General features: G+C 53.4%; 1 protein-coding gene across 1 annotated transcript; it reads left to right on the forward strand.

The window, feature by feature from the left end:
• Nucleotides 1–20,099: 20,099 nt before the first annotated feature.
• Nucleotides 20,100–26,602, forward strand: SP6 (Sp6 transcription factor). Its single transcript, XM_004041464.5, has 2 exons — nucleotides 20,100–20,573; nucleotides 23,030–26,602. Exon 2 carries the CDS (start codon nucleotides 23,087–23,089, stop codon nucleotides 24,215–24,217), a length of 1,131 nt encoding a protein of 376 aa, XP_004041512.1. The 5' UTR covers nucleotides 20,100–20,573; nucleotides 23,030–23,086; the 3' UTR covers nucleotides 24,218–26,602.
• Nucleotides 26,603–27,549: the final 947 nt, after the last annotated feature.

The raw sequence follows: 27,549 nt of genomic DNA on the forward strand, positions 1-27,549 counted from the left end.
ATAATCACAGAAAGCAAACTTCTCATTCTTATTAAATCTTGAGTAATTCTTAAGAAAATGGGCCAGTGAGGTTGAATGAAGACTGGACTTGGAGGGAGAAGTGGGGACAGATAGTAAGAGGTATTGGGATGAGCCAAGACTCTTAAGTTATGAACAGACAGTCACATATCACAATGGTTTGCACACAGTAGATGCTCAATAAATGATGACAGATGTAGGCAGATAGCTGACTCCTCTCTTCTAGGGCCAGAGCTGAAAGCTTAAATGATAGTAATAGGGATATAGGATGGGCTTCTGGAGGAACTTTCCAAGTGTGGGCACCATTCATTCATCCAGTAAACATTTATGGAATGCCTACTGTGTGCCAGACACTGTTCTGGGTGCTTATGATACAATTAGTGAACAAAACAAAAATCCCTGGAATACTCGATCGAGGGTTATGAACTCCACCTGCTAGAAGGAGGGTCAGAAGAGAAGAATCCCTCTTCTCAGCACATTTTAGGGGAGCTAATTAGGGAGGATGAGTTTGGGGGCAGGGAGTATGAATTTTCCAGAAAACTAGGGAAGGTGAACCCCAGACTCTAGGTTATAGAGCCCATCAAACCCGTGGAGACAAAGTTGCCAGTGGGACATCACTGAGTTCAGCGCAGGAGGAAGTGGATGCTCCTGAAGTCACACAAAACTGGCAGAGTTTCAGTCTCTGGCGTGGCTGGGGGTTCTGGGGTGCCAATTAGGAAACCCGGATGTTTAGGATCCCTTCCCAGCTGGATACCCTATGTCAAGAGCAAGTACTTCCATGTGTTCATGCTTGGGTAGTGAAGTTCTTTGCAGTGAAAACCCAGCAAGCTTAGGACCCCGTAAACTGATCTGATCTCTCCCTGTCTCCAGACAGGTCAGTCTTTAAATAATCCTGGCTTTTGTTCACCCCCTCCAAGGACTTCTTACCACCCCAGTTATCAGGAAGTCCAGCTCAAAGCCCTCTCCCTCAGTGGCAGGAGGGGAAATCAATGCCTCCTGCCTTTTTCCTGGGTGGAGAGAAAGAAGCAGGGATGTCATTTGATGAGGTGGGGACCAGCAGCTTCTTCACAAACACCCTCCACCCCTCCAAAGCTATCTCTTTTAGACCCTGAAGCAGAGGAGGGAGATGAAAGGGACAGAGCTGACCACGAGAGGTGGAGAGGGTAGGACCCTGACTGGGAACAGATTTCAGGAGCAGATAGTGGGGGTAGGGCAGAGGACAGCAGGGATCCCAGTTATCTCATTGGTTCCCTTGGCATCAAAGCATTCATTGGTTTTTAGCAAAGTGAAATAGGTTAGTGTGTCTGAGGATTGCAGTGGGGATGGGGGTAGGGAATAGGGTGTATCAATGTGTTGGCTCTGCACAGCCTCCTGTCTTTCTTCCCCCTACACACACACAGTCCAGAAATTCTCTGAGAATCTAGCCTCACCAGGGCTTCATTCTGGAGCAAACTCTTTGATCTTCCAGCTGAGGAAAGAGACAAATGTGAGAGCCCCTTAAAGGAATCATAAGACAAAGTATTGGCTTGATATGTAAAAATGTTTAATGTAAATGTTTATTGAACTGTGAAATGCATATAGAGAAGTGTTATAAATATAGAACATACATAAATAATAAGCACAAAACTGGACGAATTTTCACAAAATGAACATATCTGGGTAACCAACACTCAGCTCAAGGAACAGAAGGTTACCAACACCCCAAAGCACCCATTATCCCACCTTCAGGTCATTAAACCCCCCAAAAGTAAGGAATCTCTATTCTGACTTCAAAGAGTGTAGATTAGTTTTTCTGGCTGTTTTTGACCTTCAAGTAGGTGAGATCATGCACTGTGTTTACGCCTTTAGAGCCAGCCTCTTTCACTCTGAGTGTTCGTGAGATTCGTCCTTTGCTTGAGTTTGAACCCAACTGCAATAGGAGGGACAGGATGCATCAGGGATTATCCCCCTTTGGGTGTCAAACTCAGGCTCTCCTGAGATCCCTGTCAGCCCCCTTTTCAGAGTTTGGTGTTAGCACCCTCAATTTGCTGTACCTCCAGACTCCCCAGATCCCAAACAGCATGAGGACTGGGAGATCCTGCCCTCTTGGTCCTCCTATCCAAGCTAAGATCTGGGAACTGCTGGTCCCAGACCACACCCCTCCAAAGGGACTCCAGAGGAAGTCCCCAACCTGGGCGGGGTTAATTAGATGGCGCTTTGAGATCTCAGGATGAAAGGACTGCCTAGGGCCATTGTCCTTGGCCTCCTGTCCAGCTTGGCAGGAGAGGGGAGGCAGTACCCTGTCCCTTCAGGCCCAAAGGATGGGGCATCAGTTTATTGGGAGTGGCACTGCCAGGCTCTGGAGGACTCTGTTCTGAGAAGCTCCTGCTCATAGAAGCAGGGAGCCCAGGGCCAAGATATGGGGGAGTGGGGAGTCAAGGGCTCACGCCCCTGGGGTCTGCCTCCCCGCCTCCTGGGCAGCACTCAGACAGCCCGGCTCTGGTGCCGTGTGTGGTTTCAGGATAAGCTGCCGATGCCACCCAGAGCGCCCTGCTGACAGACAAGGATCTCGCCTGCTTTCAAAGACGCCCTTTCATCTGCCAGGGCTAATTACACCTGCAGAGCGGAGAAGAGGGCACTGGAGCCAGCCCCCTCCTTCTTCCCCCATCCCGCTCCCAAGCCCCCTACCTCAGGAACCCTTCTCCTCCCTCCCCTCTGCCTGTTCCAAAGCTCTGTGGCAGCCTCAGCACCTGCCAATTATGGCTTCTCTAGTGACAAGTGGCCCTGGCTCCTTGGAAGGAGGGTGTGTGAGAGCAGAGGGCTTGAAGATGGGTCTACGCGTATGCATGACGGTCGGGGTTAGGAGGGTCTGGCTGGCATTAGGAGGCTACTAGGGAGTAGGTGAGGGCCTCGTGAGTGTGAAAGCTCTGTCCCTGATGGAGGCAGCTTGGTGGAGGTCAGGAGCACTTTGGCTCTGATGTAGGCAGCTCTGGGTTGGCTGCCCACGTATGAAAGTGGGAAGGCTCAGTGCCCCCCACTGGCTGTGTAGGCAAGTGGCTTCCAAGACTTGGGTCGTCCCCATGGTACTTGATGCTTTTTCCTCTTCCAGCACTTCGAGTGCTGCTTTGCAACACTCTGCTCGTGTGACTGAGTCTCCCGCCACCTTGTAAACACATGTGTCCAGGAGGCACCATGTTGGTCCATCTTTGCACTTCATTATCATAGTATTTGCTCACTGCACACACTTGCCCGAATGGGAGTGGAGAATGTGTGAGGGACCACTTGGGTGAAGGGGATCCCGGGAGTGTTTGGGGGCCTGTTGGCAGTGAGTGGGGTGTGCCTGCTCCAGTGGTCACTGTGGGCTGCTGCGGCCACAGTGTATGCCTGCACTGGGGTCTGGATGAACCTCTGGGTAAGTGATGACCTAAGAGGATGTGTGACTGAGTGAGGGTGTGTGTGCATGTGTGTGCGCGTGTGCATGCTGGTGGAGGCTCTATGTGTGTGGCTGCATCTCATGCTCTGTTCGGGAGGAACTATATCTCCCTGTGAGGGGTGGTTGGGGGGCACACAGGCAGTGTGGCTGTGCTTGAGGATCTGCCAAAGGCTTCCAGTGGGGGTGAGATCTTTAGAAGGGCAGATGAAGTCTTCAAACAGATTCTTCCTTCCCAGGCTCCTCACCTCAAAACTGGGAGAGAAAAAACAGTAAGAGCCCATTTTCTTCCCCAGAATGGGGCAAGCGAGAGGGAGCTACACCATAACCACAGTGCCTTACTCCACTCCTGGTCCAAAGGAACAGATGAAATGCCAGCAACAGGTTTCCACGGGGGCCCAGGAAGCTGAGTGGGTCCATGGGGGTGGGGGTGGGAGGATCGGAGCCTCCACTGACTGTGTGGCCAAGTGGTGGTCTACCCTTGCACAAGAGGCGTGATTCCACACTTTCTGAGATCATTACGGGTTCTTCACTCAGTCTCTTAATGTTCCTGCCACGAAAAAGCAAATAAGTTTTGGTGTCTAACCCAAGTCCTCTAGAGGTATTCCAGGCCTAGCCAGGGCCCTGCCCTCCCATTGTCAGAATTCTTAGATAGACACGAAGAATTGACAACCAGGACCCTGGATCCTCAAGTCAGGGTCACTGACATGATGGTTTCTCCACTCTCCCTCTAAGCCTCATTGCTTCTCTTCACCCTCCCACATCCCCTCTTCTGACCCCGCCTGTCTCTGGGAAATGTCATTCCCTGAGCTCCTCCTGACAGCAGGTACTTCTGGCATCTAACCGACTTATCTCATGCTCTCAGGCCCTGTTTGGGGACTGGTGCAGGGGGACCCTCACTGGGGCAGCGCGATAAGACGGGGTCTGACGGCCTGGCTGAGGTCATCGGCCGCCGAAGTACGTCAGCGATGGGTGTGTATGTCCCAGCCGGCCGCACAACCTCGCTTTCATCCTTTGTTCCTGCCAGCCCGGCCCATTCCCACCACAGATTCTCAGATTCCCAGCGTGGCGTGTCCGATGAGCAGGAGTCTTCGCCCGGACACGATCCTCTCCTGGCCCTGCCCTCTGCTCACCTCCCCCTCCCTGTCTCCCTCCCAGCCACTTTCAGAGGGGCAGTCGCTTTCCATCTCCCCACTGCCCTCTCCTTGCCAAGCCTCCAATGGCCACCAGAGGAATTGTGATTGGACACAAGGGAGAACATTTTGGGGATGTTGCCAAGCAGGGAACTTGGCAGGTGGTGCGTCCCTCTTTCCAGAGTGCCGATCAGAGGGTTGGGTGGGAAAGAAACACGCGTGCCTGGGGGAAGACGGGTGGGCAAGGCGATTTCTCCATCTCCCATCAGGCCACGGATGCGATCCCAGAGCCTTTGTTCACGGTGGCTGTCTGGCTACTCCGGTCCGGCAGCCAATCCCCAAACATTTCTACATTCACCCTGGCTTAAAACTAGGTTTCCACATCACTGGAATGGTTGTTTGTATTTGGCCCTCCCATTTGCCTGCGTCATCTCTGGCAGGGATTTGAACCCTATCTCCTGGCTCCCAGCCCCTTCCCAGGCATCACCATGGCCCCCAACCTGGGCCCATCTTCCTCCTTGTCTCCAGGCAGTCCGTGGCTTGGATTTTCTACTCCATACCCCTCCTCACATCTTCCTTGACCTCATTCTCCAAGAAACCCTCTCAGAGACCCTTCCCTGGCCTTGCCTACGCCTTTCTTCCCTGCCCTCCCTCTCCTCATCCTGATACCCACGTTCTTTCCAGCCAGAGTCTTCCCATTTCTCTTCTCTTCTGGGTGCTTGTGAATGTCAGGTCTGTATCCCCTCCCACCCCAGTTAGGTGCTCCTCAGGGACAGGAACCTTTATATTTCCCCCAATTCCCAGAAAAGCCATGAGACCAGAGCTTGGAGAAGTGAGGGAGGGGAGGAGGGCAATTATCAAGGGAGATGATGAAAAATTGGTAAGAGCTGAAGCATAAAGATGAAGCATGTCTCCCCTGAGCCCTGGCCTGGTGATCAGTGTAGAGAAGAGAAAGGAAGAGCTATGAACATTTAGTGGGGTAGATGGGGTGGGGAGAGAAAAATTACCCATCATTCCTCTTGTGGGTCTGAAGGGAGGTCCCCTGGAAGTTTTTCAAAGCGAAGACCAGGAGAGGTGAAAGGGTATGTTTGGGGCAGCATGGGGGCCTGATGACTGGGAATGGAGGGAACCCACTGCACCAGCTCCTCTTTCTAGACTTTGCCCCTAGGGATAGCAGCAGCATTTGGATGCCGTTTGCTCACTGGAGCAACCCAGTGTCATAAAGGTGCTAACAAAAGTCCCCAGGCACCCTCCGATCCTGGCCTGGAAGAGAACCCACTGGTTCTTATCCTGGATCTGCCATTAATTAATTTGCTGAGTGATCTCTGGCAAGTCTCTTAACTTCTCTGGGCCTCCCTTTCCTGCCCTCACCCCTCAACAGCAGGAACAGGTGCCTGAGGGGGGAGGTGGAGCCTTCCCCAGGGTGGCTTGGAGGCAGGAGGATGGAGGAGGGTTGGACCCTCTCAGAGGCTCTTTCGGTCCTGGTGGTTGGAGCCAAGTGGTACCTTCTTGGACACTTTCCCTAGTCAGTCGGGGAGGTTGACAAGGGGGACACGGCGCCGTGTCACTCCTGAGAGGAGCATGAATCTATCCAAAGCTTCTCTTCCTACTCCCCCTCAGGATGGCTCCCGGGAATCCCTTTTGCACCCTGGGTCCCCTCCCCTAATGTTTCCCCTCCTCCTGCACAAGAGCAGGAGCACACGCTTAGGAGAGAGACTAGCCCAGCACTCCTGATGAGCAATAATTTGTTTTATGACAGAAAAGGAAATTGTCTTCAGTTTCACAAGAGCGAAACGAATTCGTTTGAAGTAGTTTGCCCTGCGGCAGGCAGGAGAAGAAGGTTTCTCTCTAGAGCTTGCTTTCGCTCTCCTTCTCTCCCCCTCTCTCCCTCTCCCCTTCTAATTACTGCAGCTTCCAAGCTGTTGGCATGAGTCGATGCCAGGCTGTCAGATGCCAACTGCCCCAGGATCTCACCTCTTGGGTGTGGATAGGGGGATGGAGCCACAGGAACAAGGTAGGGTGGCTCTCAGTTCAGCCTCTGCCATGCCTGAAGCCTTACCTGGCACCATCAGGTAGAGAGGAGGAGGGCGGGGGCAAAGAGCAGCAAGACAGGGCCCAGGAGAGCAATCACGTCCCGGGCACATCCCGGGCCTTGGAAGACCACTGGCACCTTCGATGCCCAGAGAGGGCCTGTTAGAGGCTGGGGGGCTTTCCTGTAAGAGCTGCCCATATTTCTCGAACAGCCTTCCTTCTTCATTCTCTGTGATTGCAGCCTGGAAGATGGAAGTCCCTGTGGGCATCTGGGCAAGGAACTGGACCATGACCACCTACTGGTGTCCAGACTCAAAGATTCGGCAGGGTGCCGTGGCTCACACCTGTAATCCCAGCACTTTGGGAGGCCAATATGGGAGGATCACTTGAAGCCAGGAGTTTGAGATCAGCCTGGATAACACAGCGAGACACCCATCTCTACAAAAAAAAAAATTAAAAATTAGCTGGATGTGGTGGCACACCTGTAGTCCCAGCTACTTGGAAGGCTGAGTCAGGAGGATTGCTTGAGCCCAGGAGTTAGAGGCTTCTGCAAGCTATGATGGCGCCACTGCACTCCAGCCTGGGAAATAGAGTAAAATCTTGTCTCTTAAACAACAAAAACAAAAAACAAAAACAAAAAAAAAAAAAGGAAAAAAGACTCAAAGACTCATTCAGAGGTGGACAGAATGGAATGGAGAGGACAGCACTTGTGGATAATCAATGCTCTCATTAAGAAGTCCAGTGTAGGCCAGGCGTGGTGGCTCACGCCTGTAATCCCAGCACTTTGGGAGGCCAAGGTGGGTGGATCACCTGAGGTCAGGAGTTCGAGACCAGCCTGACCAACATGGTGAAACCTCATCTCTACTGAAAAAAAAAAAAAAAAAAAGCCAGGCGCGGTAGCTCATGCCTGTAATCCCAGCACTTTGGGAGGCCGAGGCAGGCTAACATGGTGAAACCCCATCTCTACTAAAAATACAAAAAATTAGCCGGGCTTGGTGGTGGGCACCTGTAGTCCCGGCTACTCGGGAGGCTGAGGCAGGAGAATGGCGTGAACCCGGGAGGCGGAGCTTGCAGTGAGCCGAGATCGCGCCACTGCACTCCAGCCTAGGCGACAGAGCGAGACTCCATCTCAAAAACAAAACAAAACAAAAAAAAAAACAAAATTAGTCAGGCGTGGTGGCACATGCCTGTAATCCCAGCTACTTGGGAGGCTGAGGCAAGAGAATTGCTTGGACCCGGGAGGCAGAGGTTGCAGTGAGCGGAGATGGCGCCATTGCACTCCAGCCTGGGCAACAAGAGAGAAACTCTGTCTCAAAAAAAAGAAAAAAAAAAAAAAAAAGAAGTCCAGTGGACCAGTGGACTGAAAAATCATGGAACCCTCCTATGCCCACTTAAGGGCCCCCTTCCTCCCTCCCTTCCTTCTTTCTTCCCTTCCTTCCTTCATCTATTTGTCCTTCCATTAACTTATTCAACAAACTTACAAAGCACTTGTAGAGTCCCAGGCACCATTCCAAGCACTGGGAGTAGTGCAATGAACGAAACCCCCTGCCTCCATGAAGCTTACATTCTAGTGAGGATGTTAGCTTCGGGGGAAGAGGCTGTACCAAGCACATGCCTGGAACAGGGAAGGAGCTTAAAAATATCTGTGGAATGAGTGACTAAATGCCCAGAATGAATCAGAGGTGACACTGCAAATGTTCAGCTGGTGGGTAAAAAAGAACGACTTGCTTAACCCATTCCCTGCCATGCTCCATCCCATCCTCCTTTCCTGCCCAGAGGGCCCTCCTGCTGTGGTCCAAGGGGCAGCTGGCTGTGCAGAGAGCAGGCAGACACCAGGCTCCAGGACTGCCAACCTGGCACCGCTGCTTGGCGCTGGGCGCCCTCTAAAACAACAAACTTCGTGTCTCTAATTTGGCACTTCCTGTTTATCTTGATATTATCTCCTGTCCTTGAAGCCCACAGGCCCAATCAAGGATAACGCAAAGGGCCAGAACTTTGGGGACTCAGAGATGGAAGAGGCAAGGGTGCCCTCTCTGCCAGGGTTCTAGGCTGCGCCCACAGGCACTGAGCAGAGGTCTGAAGTCCAATGCTCCAGGCACTACAGGAGGCTGAGTCTCCTCTGCACCTACACAACAGGAAGTCCCACATGCTGGGTTCTGGTTGTCCCAGGTTCATAGATCAATGCCACTTTTTCCCCTCTACGAATCTTGGTTTTCTGAACACCATAGAATAGGAAGGATTCAGCAAGAGAATCCCCTAGCTTCACTGCTGTCTCTTTCTCATCCGCACATGGCTTGGAATCACTTCTTCATGAATGACTTAACTCCTTTCACAGCCTTTGAGAAATGGATCTAACTCTGGGTGCTTTACCTTTTTTTTTTTTTTTTGAGACAAAGTCTCACTCTGTGGCCCAGGCTGGAGTGCAGTGGTGCGATCTCAGTTCACTGCAACCTTCACTTCCCAGGTTCAAACGATTCTCGTGCCTCAGCCTCCCAAGTAGCTTGGACTACAGGTGTGTGCCACCACGCCCAATTTTTTTTTTTTTTTTGAGACTTAGTCTTGCTCTGTCACCCAGCCTGGAGGGCAGCGGCACGATCTCAGTTCATTGCAACCTCTGCCTCCCAGGTTCAAGCAATTCTTCTGCCTCAGCCTCCCAAGTTGCTGGGATTATAGGCGCCCGCCACCAGACCTGGCTAATTTTTGTATTTCATAGAGATGGAGTTTCACCACGTTGGCCAGGCTGGTCTCGAACTCCTGACCTCCGGTGATCCACTCATCTTGGCCTCTCAAACAGCTGGGATTACAGGCATGAGCCACCACCATGCCAGGCTTTTTTTTTTTTTTTTTTTTGAGACAGGGTCTCATTCTGTCTCCCAGGCTGGAATGCAGTGGTGTGATCATAGCTCACTGCAGCCTTGACCTCCTGGGCTCAGGTGATCCTCCTACCTCAGCCTCCCAAGTAGCTGGGACTACAGGCACCCTCACCATGCCCAACTAATTTTTGTACTTTTTGTAGAAATGGGGTCTGGCTATGTTGCCCAAGCTGGTCTTGAATCCCTGGGCTTAAGCAGTCTGCCCACTTTGGCCTCCTAAAGTGCTGGGATTATAGGTGTGAGCCACCGTGGCTGGCTGCCTCAGGTTTTGTTTTTTTTTCCAGACGGAGTCTCACTCTGTCTGAGTGAGACCCAGGCTGGAGTGCAGTGGCATGATCTTGGCTCACTGCAACCTCTGCCTCCTGGGTTCAAGCGATTCTTGTGCCTCAGCTTCCCAAGTAGCTGGGACTACAGGCATGCACCGCCATGCCTGGCTAATTTTTGTATTTTTGGTAGAGATGGGTTTTCACCATGTTGGCCAGGCTGGTCTCGAACTCCTGACCTCAAGTGATCCACCCACCTCGGCTTCCCAAAGTGCTGGGATTACAGGCATAAGCCACTGCGCCTGGCCCTTCAGGTTCTTGAATCCATACTCTAGGCACTTGAAAGATGAAGCTTCCTCTAGACATTGAAGTCCGCCTGGGATCAGCTGACTCTTGGAACCAAGTGAATGTGTCCACTATGCTGGGCATCAAGATGGCTGCCCTGTGGGTGGTAGGATCAGGGCAGATTCCAGACAGGCCCCCACCCCGGCCAGAGGGGCAGCCTCTGCCACCCCCAGAGCTCCAGGTAATAACCTACGGGCCATGCCAGGCTCGCCAGCACCTGAGCCACCGGCAGCAGATAATGACGGGGGAGCTGGGCAGTCAGAGCCAACCCCTCAATCAGGAAGCAAATTAAAAAGGGGAGGAATCTCCCAGACAGACCACAACAATGAGACCGGCCCCCTTTCCAGGGCACTGCCCTCCTTCCCCCTACCCGCCTGATTCCGCCTGCCAGGTCCCGATACCCAGCCTCCTCTCTAATTCCCCTCTCGTGGGATCCTGCTGGAGGTTCTCTGGATGACCCTGGCTGCGGGTTGGTGGCCGTGCCCAGCTGACCAGGACACAGGATACTGGGCCTCTTATGGAGCCTTGTCTGCCACCCCTGACCTTGGATTCCTGACAGGGCACTGGGCACAGTGTCAGGGTGAAAGAGGAAGGGTCAGGGCATGTTTTTGATGCAGTGCCTTGAAGGCCATGAGGCCAACTCTCAGTGATGTGACAAAAGGGATTTATTTCTTTATTTATTTATTTTAACTTTTTTTTTTTTCTTTTTTTTTTTTTTTGTAGAGTCGGAGTCTCACTATGTTGCCCAGGCTGGTTTGCAACTCCTGGCCTCAAGTAATCCTCCCGCCTCCACCTCCCAAAGTGCTGGGGTTACAGGCATGGGCCACTGCACCCAGCCGACAAAGGGATTTATAGAGAACTCACCAACCTCTGACCTGGCAGCCCCTTGTCCTCTGCAAAGGGTGTAAATTCAATCCAGTGCAACATATATTTATTGCACACTCAGTACTAGTTGCTGTATAAGATGCTGGGGGAGATACAAAGATGAACAGAAATTTCCAGTCCCTCAAGGAACTCACGATCTTACACACGCACACAGCTAATTGTATTACCCATCAGAGAATATTAAACGCTCTATGTTTTAGAACTATGGGAGCACAGAAAAGTATAACTTGAAAAACTGGAGAAGGCTTTAGAGAGCATGGGGACATAGGAGTTGGGATTTAAAAGATCCATAGGAGCTCATCAGGCAGAGAAATGGGGAAGAGCATTTCACACATGGAACAGTGTGGGGCGTGAAAGTATGTGGACGGTAAGGATGCAGTAGAAGCCTCCCGGGGAGTGGGAAGGGATGTGGCTGGAAAGGGAGGCTGAGGCCAGATGGGGAATGGGGCTTCAATCCTAGGCCTAAGAGTGTAGATTTTCTCCTGTAGGTAATGGGGGGCTATTGAATGTTTTTGAGCTGAGGCACGACATGACTGGGATCTTTCCACCCTTGTAAGAAGTTTAAATTCCTACCGAGGGACTAAGGGGATTCTGCTTTTTCTGCCTCTGCCTGTCTCCGTGACTGACACCCAGCCAGCCTTTTCTCTCGGCTCCACTTACTGCCCTTGCTCCTTTGCCCCAAACCTCCAATTCCTTGTTGCAAGCAGGGTGACAGGGTGGGGAGCTTCACTCTCCCTCAGCCCCCACTTCAACCCTGCATGTCCCAGATACTCTGTGGGTCCTTCCACTTCCATCACACAACCAGGGCCAGCCAGGGGGACAGTAGGAAGCTGTGTGTGCTTGCTTCACGGATCTTTGGGTTTTAAGTCCCCCGACCCAGGCTTCTGCCTTCACTGATGCCCTCCCCAAGCTGAGGAGCTTCTGGAAGCTTGGATTCTGGGGAGCCCTTTCTCTAATTCACTCAGCTGTGGCTTATCCATCCCTTTCTCAAAGAAAGGCTCTAGGCTGAGGACCCTGTGGCATGAAAGGATAGAGTTCTTGCCCTCAAGGATTCAACCAGTAGAGAAGATAAGAAAACAAGCCCATGGAAGCAGAGCATGAGGCAATAAGTGCTGAGGAAGTTCAGAGGAGCATGCCAGTGATGTGCGGATAAGAGAAGCCTTTGCAGAGAAAGCCGCCTATGTGCCAGCCAGGAGCTTGAAGGATAATGTGCTTTCCAGAGGCAAGAATGGCTGGCAGGGGTGGAAATGATTTCCACAAAGGTAGGAAGGCTGGACATGTTTGGTGAACATTAAATCCACTGGGCTGAGCTGGGCTGTAGGGTTTGTATGAGGACCAGCGGGAGAGAAGACTGCGTAGGTGAAGTGGGAGGGTCCTGGATGACACATTTAGCACTGTGGAGCCACTGGATGTGTTGGAGATGGGAAGTGCCAAGATGGAGTGGCACTTTAGGATGCTTAGACCAGGAATCATGTCTCACGCCTGTAATCCCAGCACTTTGGGAGGCTGAGGCAGGCGGATCACCTGAGGCCAGGAGTTCTAGAGGAGACTGGTCAACGTGGTGCAACTCCGTCTCTACCAAAAATACAAAAATTAGCCAGGCATGATGGTGGGTGCCTGTAATCCCAGTTACTTGGGAGGTTGAGGCATGAGAATCACTTGAACCCAGGAGGCGGAGGTTGCAGTGAGCCAAGATGGCGCCACTGCACTCCAGTCTGGGTGATAGAGGGAGACTGTCTCAAAAAAAAAAAAAAAAAAAAAAAAAAAAAAGATGCTTAATCTGTCATTAATTAGGTGCAGGAAAGCTTAGGTTGGTGGGTACAGAAGTGGCATAGGAGACCTGAAAATTAATCGAGACAAGTAGTAATTTTTGTCAGCAAGTTGACACTTCCATAGAATTTCCACAGACCAGTGCCCATTTCCACCTCATTTGTCAATTAAACAAATATTTGTAAGATACTTGCTAAGTACCAGACACCATTTTAGGCTCTTTCTTCATCATCTTCCCCTGCCCTAAGATAAAAAGATGAAGGTAAACTCTCACCTGCACACACTTGGGAGATCTTACTTAGCCCAGCCTCCCCCTTGCAGCCTAAGCGAATCCAGTAGTGTCTGCCTTTGGAGCAGGTATATTGAGAAAAATCAGAGAACTGCATGCAGTAGGGATTTGGGGGACAGTGAGGTAAGCAAGCTTAGGGGTGGGAGGAAGAGTAGCTTGGAAAGCAGAAAGCAGTTGGTGGGTGGGAAAAGGGAAGTTGACAGCTGAGTGTAGGGGAGCCCTGGGATCTTTAGGGGAGGGAGGCTGGGCAAGGAGGAGAAAGATGGAAAGAAGAACAGTAGGAGATGGGCCTCTGGGGCTGAGGATGGGGGCCGGAGGGAGGAACAAATTAGAGAGCTGAAGAAGGAAGTAGAGTCTTAGCAGCTAGGGGCGGGAGGAGGAGGTGGGAGACCGAGAGGCGAGGGCAGAGGAAATAGGCCCAGGCACTGGAGACGAAAGTCTGGGAGTCTGAGCCGCTGAGGAGCCACCTGGAAGGTGCAGGCAGCGGCAACATCAAACCTGAGATCCGAGGGCTGGCGCTGGGAGTGAGCTGGAGTTGGGGGAGGTGGCTCGTGTGGGGACCAGGGGGCGGGTAGGGGAGCTGAGATCAAGAGAGAGGGGCTTGAATTGAATCTACCCTCAGCCCCACTGGGTCTTCAGCTTCCTCAGCCCCCTCCCCTTTTCTGGCTCCAAAGGCCAGAAGCCAGGACTCTGCAGTCCCGCCCCCCACTCCAAGCTATAGGCCACATGGCACCCACCCATAGCTTTCCCAGCTCCTCTCTCCCGCCCATCACTGGTGTTGGGAAAACACATTGTCTGGAGGTGCGAATAGAGGAGGAAAGGGGGTCTCCTGCCAAGTAGGGTGCTGGCTGCATTCATTGCTGTCCAGGCAGGGTCTACACACACCCCTGACTGATCCAAAGGCCAGGGGAAGGTGTGTGGGCCTGAAGGTCCAGGTTGAGGGCTGGGTCTTTTTCCTCTCCCAAACTCCCCCCCAACCCCAAGATTCTCCCATCTTTTGGACTGGACCTGCTACCTAAGCATATGGAACCGATTGAAAGAATTTGTATGCTCACCTTATAATTTATGCAAATCAACTCTGTAATTAACTATAATTTGGAGGCATCCTTTGGTATTTGAGACATTTATCCATGAGGAAATGCCCTAGTGATAATGCTCCCGTATTAACATTATTTACTCCACCTGTGTGGTCTCCTCAGCTTGTTTCCCCTCCCCACTCTGATTTTCTGTGCTGGAAGGTGGGGAGGGACAGGGAAGCCCCTCCCTGGAGCCTGCCTCAGTCCTGACGCCTGGGTTCCCCCAGGGGGTTGTGCTGGCCCTGTCCTCCCAATTTTGCCTAAGATTGAAGAAAGAGGTCCAGCTCTGCCTCCTAAGCCCTCTAATACTCTATTCTCTCCTGCTTGATGGGTGGCTTTCTGCTGAGCTTTTACCTCTTCAGGGCCTCAGTGTTCTCATCTCTGAAATGGGGAGAGGAAGGACCTGTCAGGGCCTTTATGGGATAATTGCTGAAAAGTTAATGAAGAGACTGGGAATCCCCAGTCTAGAGGTTGCTGAGGGTATCGGGGAGGAGCAGGAGAAGAGTTTTGGGTGAAGACTCCCTGGCTCATCCTGGGAGGGAGGTAGCATGTAAGTCTTGGGGTACTGGGTTCTGGTGTGTGTAGAGGGGGTACAACTGCGCCTGTCCTCTGCCAAGGGCATTGGGCTGTGGTCAAAAACAGGATGTCATCCCGTGAAAAGTCCCCAGGCCACTCTCCTATGTGGGTCAGAGTTCGCAGCTTCAGGGAGCTTTGGGAAACAAGTCTTACTCTTTTGTTTCATCTCCATTCTCCTTCCTGGTCTTTTGTCCATCTCTGCCCTGGGACATATTTGTGTTAGCCAGTATACCTAAACTTACAACCACCCTAAAATTAGGCTCATATAAATAGAGATCTGGGGGCTCCTCCTAAATTCACCTTCAGGCCCCTTCTCCCTTTTCCAGGCCACCTTCCTACCCTCTTCACCCTCCTGGAGTTCCAGGAGTCCTGAACTGTCTGTAGCAGTTCTTGGCTGGACTCTGCCTCTGGTCTTTCTGGTCTTAGGTGACCTCTTGTCCATCCTAAGCTTCCCCACTCCATCCAAAGTCAGGGAAAAGGTCCTCCCTTCCCATTTGACAATGAGAGATCCCAGGTCCAAAAGATAGATTACACTGGGTCCTCTTGGGGGATCCAAGTTGGGAAGTGAGTATGTAAAAAGAGGATGAAAAGGGAGCGAGAGAAATTGTGGCTCAGAGAGGCCAACAACACTGACATGAAGCTCTGCAAGGAGGAACTGACTTGAAGACGCGTGGTGTGTGTGTGTTTGGTGGGGGGCATGAGCCTTTCAGGTCTCAAAAATGGAACTTCTTTCTTTCTTACCAAGTCCATGGAGGAAAACTCAGGAAGAGGGGATGGAATTTGGAGAGTTCCAGCCATCCCAGCTCTCCACCCTAGCAATGCTGTCATTTCCTCCATCCTGCAAGAACCGCTTTGTCCCTCTCCCACTGCCCAGCCAACTCTGCGGAAGGAAGGAAGTGCCCCCAGCCCCCACTCCCAGCTGAAATCCTCCTTTCCTGGCAGACCTCACGGACTCAGATCTCACCCCCTACCACTCCCCTAGGAGAGCTGGGGGCCACTGTTTCCTGGATTATCCTAAAAGCTTCCGAGGCCGTGAGGACTTGGCAGCATCCCTGCTCCCTCCTTTACCTCCCCCTTTGGCACTGCCTGTCACCTCCTTTATAAAGCCTGGCTCTTTTATCACCGCCACTTGGCCCTCACTGCCGCCGCCAGCTCTGGGCTCCATGGACTGGTAAGAGAGGCTGTTCCCTGTCCAGTACAGGGGACCTCCACAAAGAGGATCAGGTCTCCACTCTAAAGTGGGGGTCATAGAGAAGGGTCTGGTTCTCTCTGAATTGGGAAGGGGGAGATAAGAGGGAGATCTTGGTGGGGTTTGCATGGAGAACCAAAGGGATCCCTTGGAGGTCTTTTGACTGGGCTGGGGTAGTCAGCCCAGTGGAGAAGTGGGGTAGGGATTCATAGCTGGGAACTTTATTCCGAGAGAAAGGAAGGGCAAATAAATGTTAATAGAAATACAGGGCACACACACTCACTGCCCTGAATGACAGAACACCTGCAAGGATAGTAAGGGAGAAACCACTATCCACATCCTATGGGGAACTGCATTTACGGTGGAGGAGAGAAGACACCCTACACTCAAGCCCACAGGTACACACGGGCATAATATGTACACACATTTGTAGATATACACACACCGACATACAGATGCACTATCCTCAGGTGAGTTCATCTTCTAGACTGAAAAGCGATGGTGGTAGCTAGGGATTTTGAAATTTATAATAAAATTAGTGTCCAGCATTGTGCTTGGCCTTAAGTAGACCCTCGATAAGTGTTTGTTGAATGAAATAAAGGATGAATGAAAGAAAACTATTTGACCCCAGCTTTAGGCTCTATCTGGTTTTCTAAGAATCAGGAGAGTATGGTGGGGAGAGGAGGGGAAATAAGGAATATGTTGGCATCCAGGGTCATCAGCTTGCAGGCTTGGAAGTGCAGCCCAGAGGTGGGAGTGGGAAATAGAGGAGAGGAGTGAGTGAGAAGAGGAAAACAGGACCAGACTCTGGTCTGGTCCCAGCTCTGCTTCTAACTTGCTACTAACGTCCCTGTTTTGGGGTTTGGTTTCCCTACCAGTAAAACGAGGGCTTGGACGAGACAATTTGGGGCTAGACCAGCTTTGATATTCTCATAGTGCAATCTCTACAGGACAGTTGAAGTTTGGAAGGGATCACAAGTGTAGAGTCTGACTTGTCTCAGCAATTCAAGATGGGATCAGTTTGTCCATTAGACTCAAGATAGGAGATGGCTTTGATCTAGGGATTCATTTAAGAATGCTGTTTCCTCCGCCTTCAGGCTCTAGGGGAGCCAGACTTCCAGGGTCATCAATTCTGCCATATTGAGGCCAGATGGACTAGTAGGCAGAATACAGGCTTTGGAACCTGAGAGATCTGAACTCAGTTTCTTCTTCTGTCTTTTAACAACTCTGTAATCTTGGGTAGATCATTTAACTTCTTTGATCTTTGGCTTCCTCATCTGTACGATGGGAATAATAATAATTACTTTGCTGCATGCCCATGAGAATTAGAGATATTTGTGTAAAGCATCTGGAACATAGTAGGTGCTCAGTAAATAAATGCTGTTTGTGATAAACACGCAGACTAATGAGGTTTCTCCAGGTACAAAGTGGATCACTGACTATAGATGAAGCTTGAGAAGAAGAGGGGTGGCAGGAATGGGGGTTGGACACTTGCAGGGGAAATCTGACTATTTATTTGAGAGAATGAGGAAGAGCAGCAGAAATGGTCCAAGTCCAAGACAGATCTGTTTATACAGGAGATGTGATGGGCTGTGTTGTTCAATTTTGAGTAGCAATAAGTATATGGGCAATGGGCTGTGGTGACCTTGCTCATTAAGTTAACATCAGACCATGCGCCGTCATTCGGTGGGAAAACATTTAGCAAGTGGGAAACCAAAAGGATTGGAAGCAGAGGACTGCAAGTAGAGGGGGACTGGAGGAAAGATAGTGTCAGTACCCTGAGTGAGCAGCAGAAGCCTAGGCAGAGCAGGAAATCAGAATGGCTGGCAGTTTCCAGAGACAACTGCATTGTTGTTGAATTTCCTGCTGATGAGCTGCAGGCAGATGGAGGGTCTTTGCTGGTGGAATTCCAGATGGCTACAGGTCTGGTTGGATCGGGGCAGGGCTAAAGGGGGCCTAGAGTGAAAGTAGCAGGGAGTGTCTACCATCCTCGGGCTGAATCCCTGTTGCTTTCCAGGGAAAAGGCAGAAGGGGCCAGGAAGAGAAGGCAATCTGATGCCTATAAATGGGAGGGGAACTTGGTCCCCTACCCAGAGTCAGACCCCTGCACAGGCTTTAGCACCTTAGGAACAGTAGATGCAGCACCAGCAGGCAGCTTGGAGGAGGAGGCAGGAATGCCCAGAGGTCAAATCAGGAACCAGAGTCCCCCACTGGGGACTCTGTTTTGGACCTGATGAGTGTCTACTCCATTCCAGAGGTAGCTGTGAACTAGGATACAAACCCAACTGGCCAGGATTTGTAGGCTGAATGGATGGAGACAAAGCTGCGTTGATGAAGAGGATTGATTGTCAATTTAGCCATGGCCACAAAGATCCAGAGCAGTTCCTGTGAATCCACATCCAGAGCCCCAAGTAACAAGAAGGCAAAAAGCAAACCCCGACTGATCAGAAATCTCAATCCCCCGATGTCAGGCGGCACCTCCGGCTTCCAAATACCTGTCACTTCTCTAGCTTGGTGGCTGCTTTTACAGCATTTCACCAAGGAAGAAACTGAGGCTTAGAGGCACCTGACCTGCCAGGGTCAGTTTAGCAAGTGCAGGGCTGGGGCTAGAATTTAAATCCGTCAACTTCTAGTCCACAGGTCTTTGTGCATACACCTTAATCCAACCAATATTTACTGGGAACTGACTTATTTAATAATTATAACAAGGATATCTTCCATTTACCCGGCGCTTACCAGGGGCCCCTTGGGCTAAGCATTTTTAGGCATATCAATTCCTTTAAGCCCCCAGGAGACCCTACCAATGTGTACCCAGGTTGTCCGGATGAGGGAAATGAGCCTTAGAAAAGAGGGAGATGCACAGATGAATCCGACATCGATTCTGGATAAGAACGTGTGCGTGTCTGAGGGGTACCATGCACATATGCATACACACATGGATTGATTTTCACCCCGCTTATGCACTCGGTTTAGCTATTTTTGAGTTACAGTTTGAGTGTGTCCCAAACGGGCATGCAGGACAGGTAAACCAATGGCGGGGGGGAATAGGGGCTGTAGAGGCGAGATTAAATCAGCCTAAATTCAAGTATGAAATCGACTGTAAAGAGGAAAACGAAATTTTAAAAAGCCGACGGCAAAGCGCACAGAGGAGACCAATCTGAAAAATGAAAGAAATAGGGAAATTAATCTGCATTCCCCTGTGAAAAAAGGGGTCACATGGAGAGATCAACACTGCGGCATGGGAGTGAAGCATGGGGCCACCTCAGCGGCCAGGCAGAAGAATGCGTGGGTGGAGGACGGAACTTCCCTACCCACCGGTGCTTGGCGGGTCTCGGAAATGTCGACCCATCCAGATCTTGAGGGAAGTTTTTGTGAGCTCCGCGAGCGCGCTGAAATTTTACCAGAATATTGCACTGGGCATGTGCATTTTTCTCAAAGGAATCCAAGACCCCTCCCCAAAGTTAAGAACCTTGGGTTTAGTTATTCTGGTGAGAATTAGGAAGGAACGGTGGCAAGCGATAGCTCAATTCCTTCCAGAAGTGTCCCTTCCCAGGGCCATTCAGGCGCCTGCCCATTCTTCAGAACCGGGTGCTCGGGGGCGAGGGTGTGCGTAGGCTGAGCACTTCCCGAAGGACAGGAGGGCGAGGAGAGGCGAATTTGAGAGGTGGATTTCTTAGGCACTGGGGTTGCTACCTAAGGGGAGGGGCAGAGTGACAGCTGCTGGGACCTGGGACCGGAGTAGGGGGGCAGCAGAGACCGGTGGTGGGCAGAGGCTGGGAGAGGGGAGGAGAGGAGGTGGTCACCCAGAAAGGTCAGAGAGGGATACCCCGAAACGAAGAGGGAAAAAAGGACGGGGAAGGGTGGTGGTGGAGAGAAGCGGCGCGGGGTGCGGGGGGTGAGGCAGGGCAGGGGACGGGGGTCGGGGGTCGGGGGAATGGCGAAGGAGGGCAGCCAAGACAAATTTCACACGGCCTAGGCCTAGAGGCGAACTGGAAACATACTTGGCGCTCAATCTTGTTTCCTTCTTTCCTCCCAGTTCCGGGGCAGGGCTGCCCGTTCAGAGAGGGTCAAGGGCCATCGAGGCAACCTAAGGGTTGCTGCCTAAGGGTGGCTCTGTCTCACCCCCAGGACCTGCCCCCTTATCCATTCGCCCTGGGTCTTAGTCCTGCGTCCTCTGCTAGACCGAGCCAGCTCCAGGGCAGTTTTCCACCCGGCGGGGCGGGTCTTAGAACCTGGGAATCACCCCACCCGGGCCCCTCTCCCTGGGAGTGGAGGGGACCAGGGAGGAGCGAGGGAGCGGGCGGCGCACGCCCTAGTTATCTTTCCTCCCCCACTCCCGCCCGCCCCCTCCTCGCGGCCCTGGCTGGGCCTCCGGTCCAGCCGAGCCCTCAAGGGTTAAAGGCGGCCGCAGGTGAGGTGGGCGGGGCCGCGAGTCCGGGGGAAAAAGCAGCGCCGGGGAGAGGATGAAGGCAGAGAGCGCGGGTGAGTCACGGGCGGAGCTGGCCTTGTTCGCTCGCTGGCTCCTGCCCGCCCTCCGTCCTCCGCCCTCTCGCCAGCGCTCACCTCCGCCGCCTGCCGACTGCCGCCAGCCGCCGGGTCTGGCTCGCCCTGGGCTCCTGCCCCTCACCGCTGGAGAGCTCGCCGGCGCACAGGGCCCATGAGCGACCGTCTGTAGCGCACCAGCCAGCCGTGCCCGGAGCCCGCCGCAGCCTCGAGGTAGGAGCGCGGGTCGGGGTGGCCAGGGGTGAGCGCTACGGAGATTGTCTCGAAAAAACGCACTCCGAACGCGCCCCAGCCTCCTATGGCCTTGGGAGCGGGGTGGTCCTAAAGGATCTGAGAGGTTAGAACCACGATGGGGGGAAAACTGGGCGGACGGGAGAGACTGGAGGGACCGAGGAGGCTGGAAACCGGGGCAACTGGAGCGACTGGGACAACCAGAGGACCGGGACATTGAGAACTGGGAGTACTAGCCGGTGATCCAGAGAGGCAGAGCCGAATGGGGCATAAGGGTGCACCGACTTGCCTTCCCACTTCGGGGAGCGAGAAGCCTGCGATGTACGCTGTGCTCTCTCCTTTCCTGAAATCTTTCTAGGCCTGGAAGTGAACCGGACACATACTTGGCACTCAATCCTGTTCCCTTCTTTCCTCTCAGCTCTGGGGCAGGACAGCGCTGCCCGTCTGGGGCAGGTGGGTCAAGGACCATAGAGGCAACCTAAGGGTTGCCACCTAAGGGTGGCTCCATATCACCCCCAAGACCTGCCCCCTCCTCTATTCTCCTGGGTCTTAGTCTTGCATCTTCTGCTAGACTGAGCCAGCTCCAGGGCAGTTTTCCACCCAGTGGGACGGGTCTTAGAACCTGAGAATCACCCCGCTTTGGATTTCTGAAATCTTGGTAGCAGGCCATTGCATCCCAGGCCTGGGCTCTCCAGCTCTCTGCCAGGAGAAGCCACTCTGGAGCCCAGATTATCCTTGCCTTCCCATCCTCCAGCCCCTGGGGCAGTTCCCAGGCACCAAAAGCTGTTAGGGTCCCTGGCTTCACAGCTCCCGCTCAGCCCCTTCTGTGCTGCCCCACCCCGGCCTGGGGCTCCGTTCCTGCAACTTCACCCTGTTTTTGTCTTGTGGTGAGGCAGCCGGAGCCTGAGTAGGTGCCCCCGTCCTCCTCTCCCTCCCTCTCCCAGGCTATCAGTGCCACCTCCCTGGTCCCAGAGGCAGAAGATGGTAGGGTCAGCTAAGCCCTGCTGTAGGAAGGAAACACTCCTGCCCTAAGTCACTGGTCTCCTCCCCCACCAGTAGAGAAGACCCAGGCACACAAACCTGCCCAGCTGAGGCACCAGGGCTTCCAGGCCTTAGGGAGAGGTGGTGAGAAAAGCGTGAACTTCAAGCCACAGATATGTGGTTGAGAAAGCGGTGGGGGTCTTTAGCGTTCTAAGGGTCTACAGAAAGACTGGTTTACAGAAAGTAACAGACTGAGAGTCCAGGAGTTAGGAGACCTGGTTTATTGAATGAATAAATGAACATCCTTGTCCAAGTCACTGTGCCAAGTCATTCAGTCTGCTTCCTTCTCTTCAAAATAAGAAGATTGGCCTGAAGCAGTGGTTCTCAACATTTGCTGCATGTAAGAATCTTCTGGTGGTGGTGGGGAGCTTCTGAAAAATGATCCATGCCTAGGATGCACTCGCTTATGTCATCTTTTTGGGCAATTCTTGCTCTTAAGTTCTGTGGTTATGACTTCTCTTGTTGCCCTCCTCTTCCTGCACTCTGACCTTGTATCACTTAAAGGGGTGCAATTGTATCTTCCAGAGCTTGCTGTCAAGCTCTTCTCTGGGGAAGCCATTCCCTCCCAACTTTATATCTGGGCCTCCCCTAGCATGGAGAGGAAGATGGGTAGCAGTCAGAGAGTTGCCTGGCACTGGTATGAGTCAAGAGAGGGATGGAAATTTGGTTTTCTCTGGTGGGGGTATCTCCCAGATTCCGGGGGTATCTGGTGGCCAGAGAGCTGCTCCCCAGGGAGGTGAAGTCCCTGCTTGAGGGAAGGGGGTGGGGGCATGTGAGTCGGTTTAGTGGGCCCGGTGTGACCAGGCCAGGCGGGGAGCAGTGTAGACGGTGAAATGCTTTTCATTACTGAACATGCTTTGGGAATGGCATGAGAACTCTTTCAAAGACTCAGGACCCGTTTGGGGCTTTATGAGGGGCAGGTCACCTGAAGCTTTGGGTTTCAGAAATAGACCATCCCCTCTCCCATCTGTATCCTGAGTTAAACTGGGGAAGCTGAGATGGGTCTAGATCCTCCATTTGGGCTGACAGCAGGTCTGCAGGGGGAAAATGCCACTGCCCCTTGTGCTGGCCTGCGCAGCTGGGGTGGGGATGGTTCTAGCACTGTGCTGTAGGTGTATCTGACCTACCATCCTGGGAGTGGCCCAACTCTAGGGATGAGCTGGGTCATACGGCAGGGATCACCCAGAGGAAGGTAGACCTCCATCATCCTCTGTGCTTGGATGAGAACCTCACATCTTGGACCCTTCCTCGCACTGCCGAATTCTCTAAACTCATCTCTAGTCCTCGTTCAGAGGTGCATCCTTCTTTTACACCTGGGGCCAGAGAGGAGGACCTGGGTTAGGAGGGAAAGTGAGCTGGTTATTTCCCTTACTTTTCTGCTTCTTCGCCTCCTTTAGGTCCCGTCTGAGGTGCCCCTGACCGTCCCTGCCCTCACCCCACCCCGGATCCCGGCAATGCTAACCGCTGTCTGCGGCTCTCTGGGCAGCCAGCACACGGAAGCGCCGCACGCCTCCCCGCCGCGCCTCGACCTGCAGCCTCTCCAAACTTACCAGGGCCACACGAGCCCTGAGGCCGGGGACTACCCCTCCCCGCTGCAGCCTGGAGAGCTGCAGAGCCTCCCGCTGGGCCCGGAGGTGGACTTCTCGCAGGGCTATGAGCTGCCAGGGGCCTCCTCGCGGGTAACCTGCGAGGACCTGGAAAGCGACAGTCCCTTGGCCCCGGGCCCCTTTTCCAAGCTCCTGCAGCCGGACATGTCACACCATTATGAATCGTGGTTCAGGCCGACTCACCCAGGCGCGGAGGATGGCTCGTGGTGGGACCTTCATCCGGGCACCAGCTGGATGGACCTCCCCCACACTCAGGGCGCGCTGACCTCACCTGGCCACCCGGGGGCGCTTCAGGCGGGCTTGGGGGGCTACGTCGGAGACCACCAGCTTTGTGCCCCGCCACCCCACCCGCATGCGCACCACCTCCTTCCAGCTGCCGGAGGGCAGCATCTCCTAGGGCCGCCCGACGGGGCTAAGGCCTTGGAAGTAGCCGCCCCGGAGTCTCAAGGGCTGGATTCCAGCCTGGACGGGGCGGCGCGTCCCAAAGGCTCCCGGCGGTCGGTGCCCCGCAGCTCAGGCCAGACCGTCTGTCGCTGCCCCAACTGTCTGGAGGCGGAGCGACTGGGGGCTCCGTGTGGGCCCGATGGGGGCAAGAAGAAGCATTTGCACAACTGCCACATCCCGGGCTGCGGGAAAGCCTACGCCAAGACGTCGCACCTGAAGGCGCACCTGCGCTGGCACAGCGGCGACCGTCCCTTCGTGTGCAACTGGCTCTTCTGCGGCAAGCGCTTCACGCGCTCGGACGAGCTGCAGCGCCACCTCCAGACCCACACCGGCACCAAGAAGTTCCCCTGTGCAGTCTGCAGCCGCGTCTTCATGCGCAGCGACCACCTGGCCAAGCACATGAAAACCCACGAGGGCGCCAAGGAGGAGGCGGCTGGGGCGGCCTCGGGAGAGGGCAAGGCCGGCGGCGCAGTGGAGCCCCCCGGGGGCAAAGGCAAACGCGAGGCCGAGGGCAGCGTGGCTCCCTCCAACTGAGCTCCTCGGTGCCGCCTCCCTGCGGGTCTCCCGGGGGGCACTGGATGCGAGCCCCCAGGTCTGACGTCCTTGGGGGTGGCTTGAGGAAGAGGGGAAGGTGCATATTTATTCAGGGAGGAGGAAAAGTGGTGCAGGGACAGGGAGATGGGGCGCTAGGGGTTCTTAGTCTCTGGGGCTACTAGGCAGGATGAATTTGACTGGGCCGGTAGGAGCTGCGCAATGCCCCTCTGTTCTCCCCTGCCTCACAGTTTCCCTCGCCCCTGGGCTAGGGGGTTGGGGTGGGACACCCGTACCGCGGCTGGCTGGCGGGGACAGGCTAGAGGAGACAGCAAGTCCAGTCCCCGGAGCAGAGAGAAGTGGGGCCGGCCCGGGGCGCTGGTGGTGGCTGTCTGGACACGTCCTTAGCGCCTGGGAACCAGGACATAAAAGCGCCTCCGGAGCCGCCCTGCGGCGGGGTCCCTTTCATCCCACTTAAAGTGCTTCTGCCCCTAGGGTTTCCGGAGGGAGAGCCGAGATGGGATGGGGGAGCCTGGGGGTCCCCCTTGGCAGGGGTGTCTCTCTCTGGTTTGGAGGGTTGTTGCTGTAAAAATAACTCCTTTGATGAGCTTCCTTATTAACACTTTCAGACCCAGTCTGATGGAGCCATGAAGGAAGAGGGAAAGAGGGCTGCCATTCCTGACAGCCTCCCAGCCAGGGCTGGCGATAAAGGACAGAGTTAGATGTAGGGGGCGAGCAGGGAAGTCCCCTTCTAAAATGAGAGATAGGGATTTGGTGGGGTATGGAAGGAACTAACCCCTTCCCTCTCCACCTCTAATTCAGCCCTTAATTCTTGGTCTATGATAAATAAAGTTCAGTAGTCTCACATTCCCCATCTATTACCCTAGGTGTGTTTTCAAGGCAGCCAGCGGTAGAATCCATGTAGTTCCCACCAGTTGCCTTCCCCTCAGGGATGGAAGGAAGAGAGTTTCTTGGGCTGGTTGAGGGCAGATTGGGGGTGTCTCAACAGAGGGACCTCCACTGGTTCCCACTCAGAGTGGAGGCCTGCAGCCTACCTGACCATCTCTTTAGCTGTCACCAAGAAAATAAACCCCACTGTCTCTCTAGCTTGGCCCTTGTTTTTCCCTTGCCCCTGCCATAGCATGTTCATTAGGGGATTCCTTCCTCCCCCTCATCTCACAGGGGAAGGGAGAGGAAAGAGTTGTTCTCCCACTGGAAGGGGTTCTGCCTTCTGAGGTGACATCCAGGAAGCTGTCCCCATTCCCTTCTCCTTTAGATGCTAGAAACACATTTTGATTCTGATCATGGGGTGGGGGAGAGAGGAAGGGAGGGAGGGGAGAAGCCCAGCAGAAGCTGAGCCAGGCAGAGGGGAAAGAAGCTGGTATGAGGAAGGGTCTGACAGGCCACAGCCCTTGCAGCCGGAGGGCTTTCCCACACTCGAGAGAGGGGCCTTACAGTCCCTCTGACACCCCTCCCCCTTCCCCTTGCTCCCTTTCTTCACCTGGAGCCCTCTGCAGAGATTAGCTGTGTATTGATTTTTAAGTTATAAGCAAAGGGTATTTTATTTAATATTAGGTTATGTGTGTGCATGTTGTGTGTACCTGTGTGCATGTATGTGTGTTTCTCTACTGAGCCTGGGGTCTCTAGCCAGGGAGACCCCATCTTATTCACCATGTCCAAGATCCTGGGATCTGGGCCCAGCATCTCTTCCTCCCTTGTAGATGCTGGAGCCCAGCCAAGGTCTGGGAGCTATATGGGAAGTGGGGGCTGGGATCTGGGTGGGAATATGTGTTTGTATACAAAGGGGCCCTCCTTAAAAGGGACAGGATGACCTTCCCGAGGAACTCATTGGCCTGGGGTAGTTTAAGAAGTAATGTTCTTTCTTTCTTTCACTTTTCCCTACCTCCTGCTAACCCAACCAGAGATCCCCTTCCTTGCTGAGAGGGTTGGGGGCAGGAGGAGAGTTGGCAGTGCCTGCAAGTTGCCTGGCCAGGTGGAGAGGGGGAGAGAGGAAGGGCACCGTGGGTGTAAGATGCCTTTCTCCTCCACCCATCGAAACCAGCCACCCCCTCCCTGTGCCACCAAGACAGCCTTTTCCAGTGGCCATCCTAAGGGGAACTCCCAAATGGGTGTTGGTGGTGGACACAGATGCTCCCCCCAATGGAAGCCCCAAGCTCTGAGGTATGCGGGTAGAGGCTTTGGATAGGTTTTCTTCTGCTCCCCTCTTTTATAGATCTAGGCTGCTTGGCTGCCTGTCTTTCTAGGCAGTCCCCCTAGAGGAAAAATCTAGGAATTTATTTTTTCTTTAACTGCTGTGAACTCACTTTGAGGGGGTAGGAGGAGGGAGAAACAGCCTGTGTTTTTTATGCAATAAAGTCATCAACTACATCATGCTTCCTTTGTGTTCCAGCTCTGTTTCCTTTTTGACTCGGTGTCCCTCAGCAGTGAGGACCAGGTCTGGGCCACAGAGTGGGGTGGATGCTTCCCAGTGATCCTGCAGCCCCTTGGAAAGCCTCATGTCTATTGAGTTGGGTTGGAGCTGGGGTCTGATCCTGCCCCAGAGGTGGCTGGTACAGAAGGAGGGAGGTTCTTCCTCTGGGTTGATACCCGGGCTGTCCCTCCCTGGTCTCATACCTGTGGTTATGAGAAGTTTCTAGATATCTCTTTCCTCTTCCACATACAAGCCCCTTCTTTCCCTTCCCCTGCTAAGAACACTGGTTCCCTCTTTCCCAGGCACTGGCTCCCTCACTCCATCCCCATGGAGGGTGCATGTCAGTCCATCCCCTGCCTGTGACTGAGCTGGGGGTGACTGGCAGTGATTACTTCACCCAGGATGATCCTTATCAGGGACAAGGCGATGAAAGGCAGCCGAGCTATCTGATGGGCTCCCGCCCAGCTGGAAAGTATGAGGGAAAGGCTCCTACTGTAGCTCACAGCTAGAGACCCACCATGGTTACACAACCACAAGGCACACAAACATACCCGCACTGGACCCACGTGCACCCGCCCCCAGAGATATGCAGAAATATCTATCTGTACACATCTTCCCAGGCCTCCCAGTGCTTGATACAAAGTTGGTGCCTAATTCACATCAAATGAGTAGAAAGCCTCATGATTCCAGAGCCCCAAAGCCAGGAAGGTTGACAGAAGATAGGTTTTGGGCTCCAAGGGGGCTGGGGAGCAGGGGTTACTGTGTTCTTTCACCTTCTCATTCTACCTTTTTGCCAAAAGTATTATTTTCCCCTAGTGGCATTTCTAGATCCACCACTCTAACCCTAACCCAATTTCTCGAAGCCAAATCTGGTACTCAGGCTGGCCCATCCCATAACTTAATT

The sequence above is a fragment of the Gorilla gorilla genome, chromosome 4 (assembly GCF_029281585.2).
Source record: "Gorilla gorilla gorilla isolate KB3781 chromosome 4, NHGRI_mGorGor1-v2.1_pri, whole genome shotgun sequence".
NCBI classification, from domain to species: domain Eukaryota; kingdom Metazoa; phylum Chordata; class Mammalia; order Primates; family Hominidae; genus Gorilla; species Gorilla gorilla.

What these genes read in the sequence shown, in the direction of transcription:
- SP6 (XM_004041464.5), top strand. Translation starts at nt 23,087, where the DNA reads ATGCTAACCGCTGTCTGCGGCTCTCTGGGCAGCCAGCACACGGAAGCG.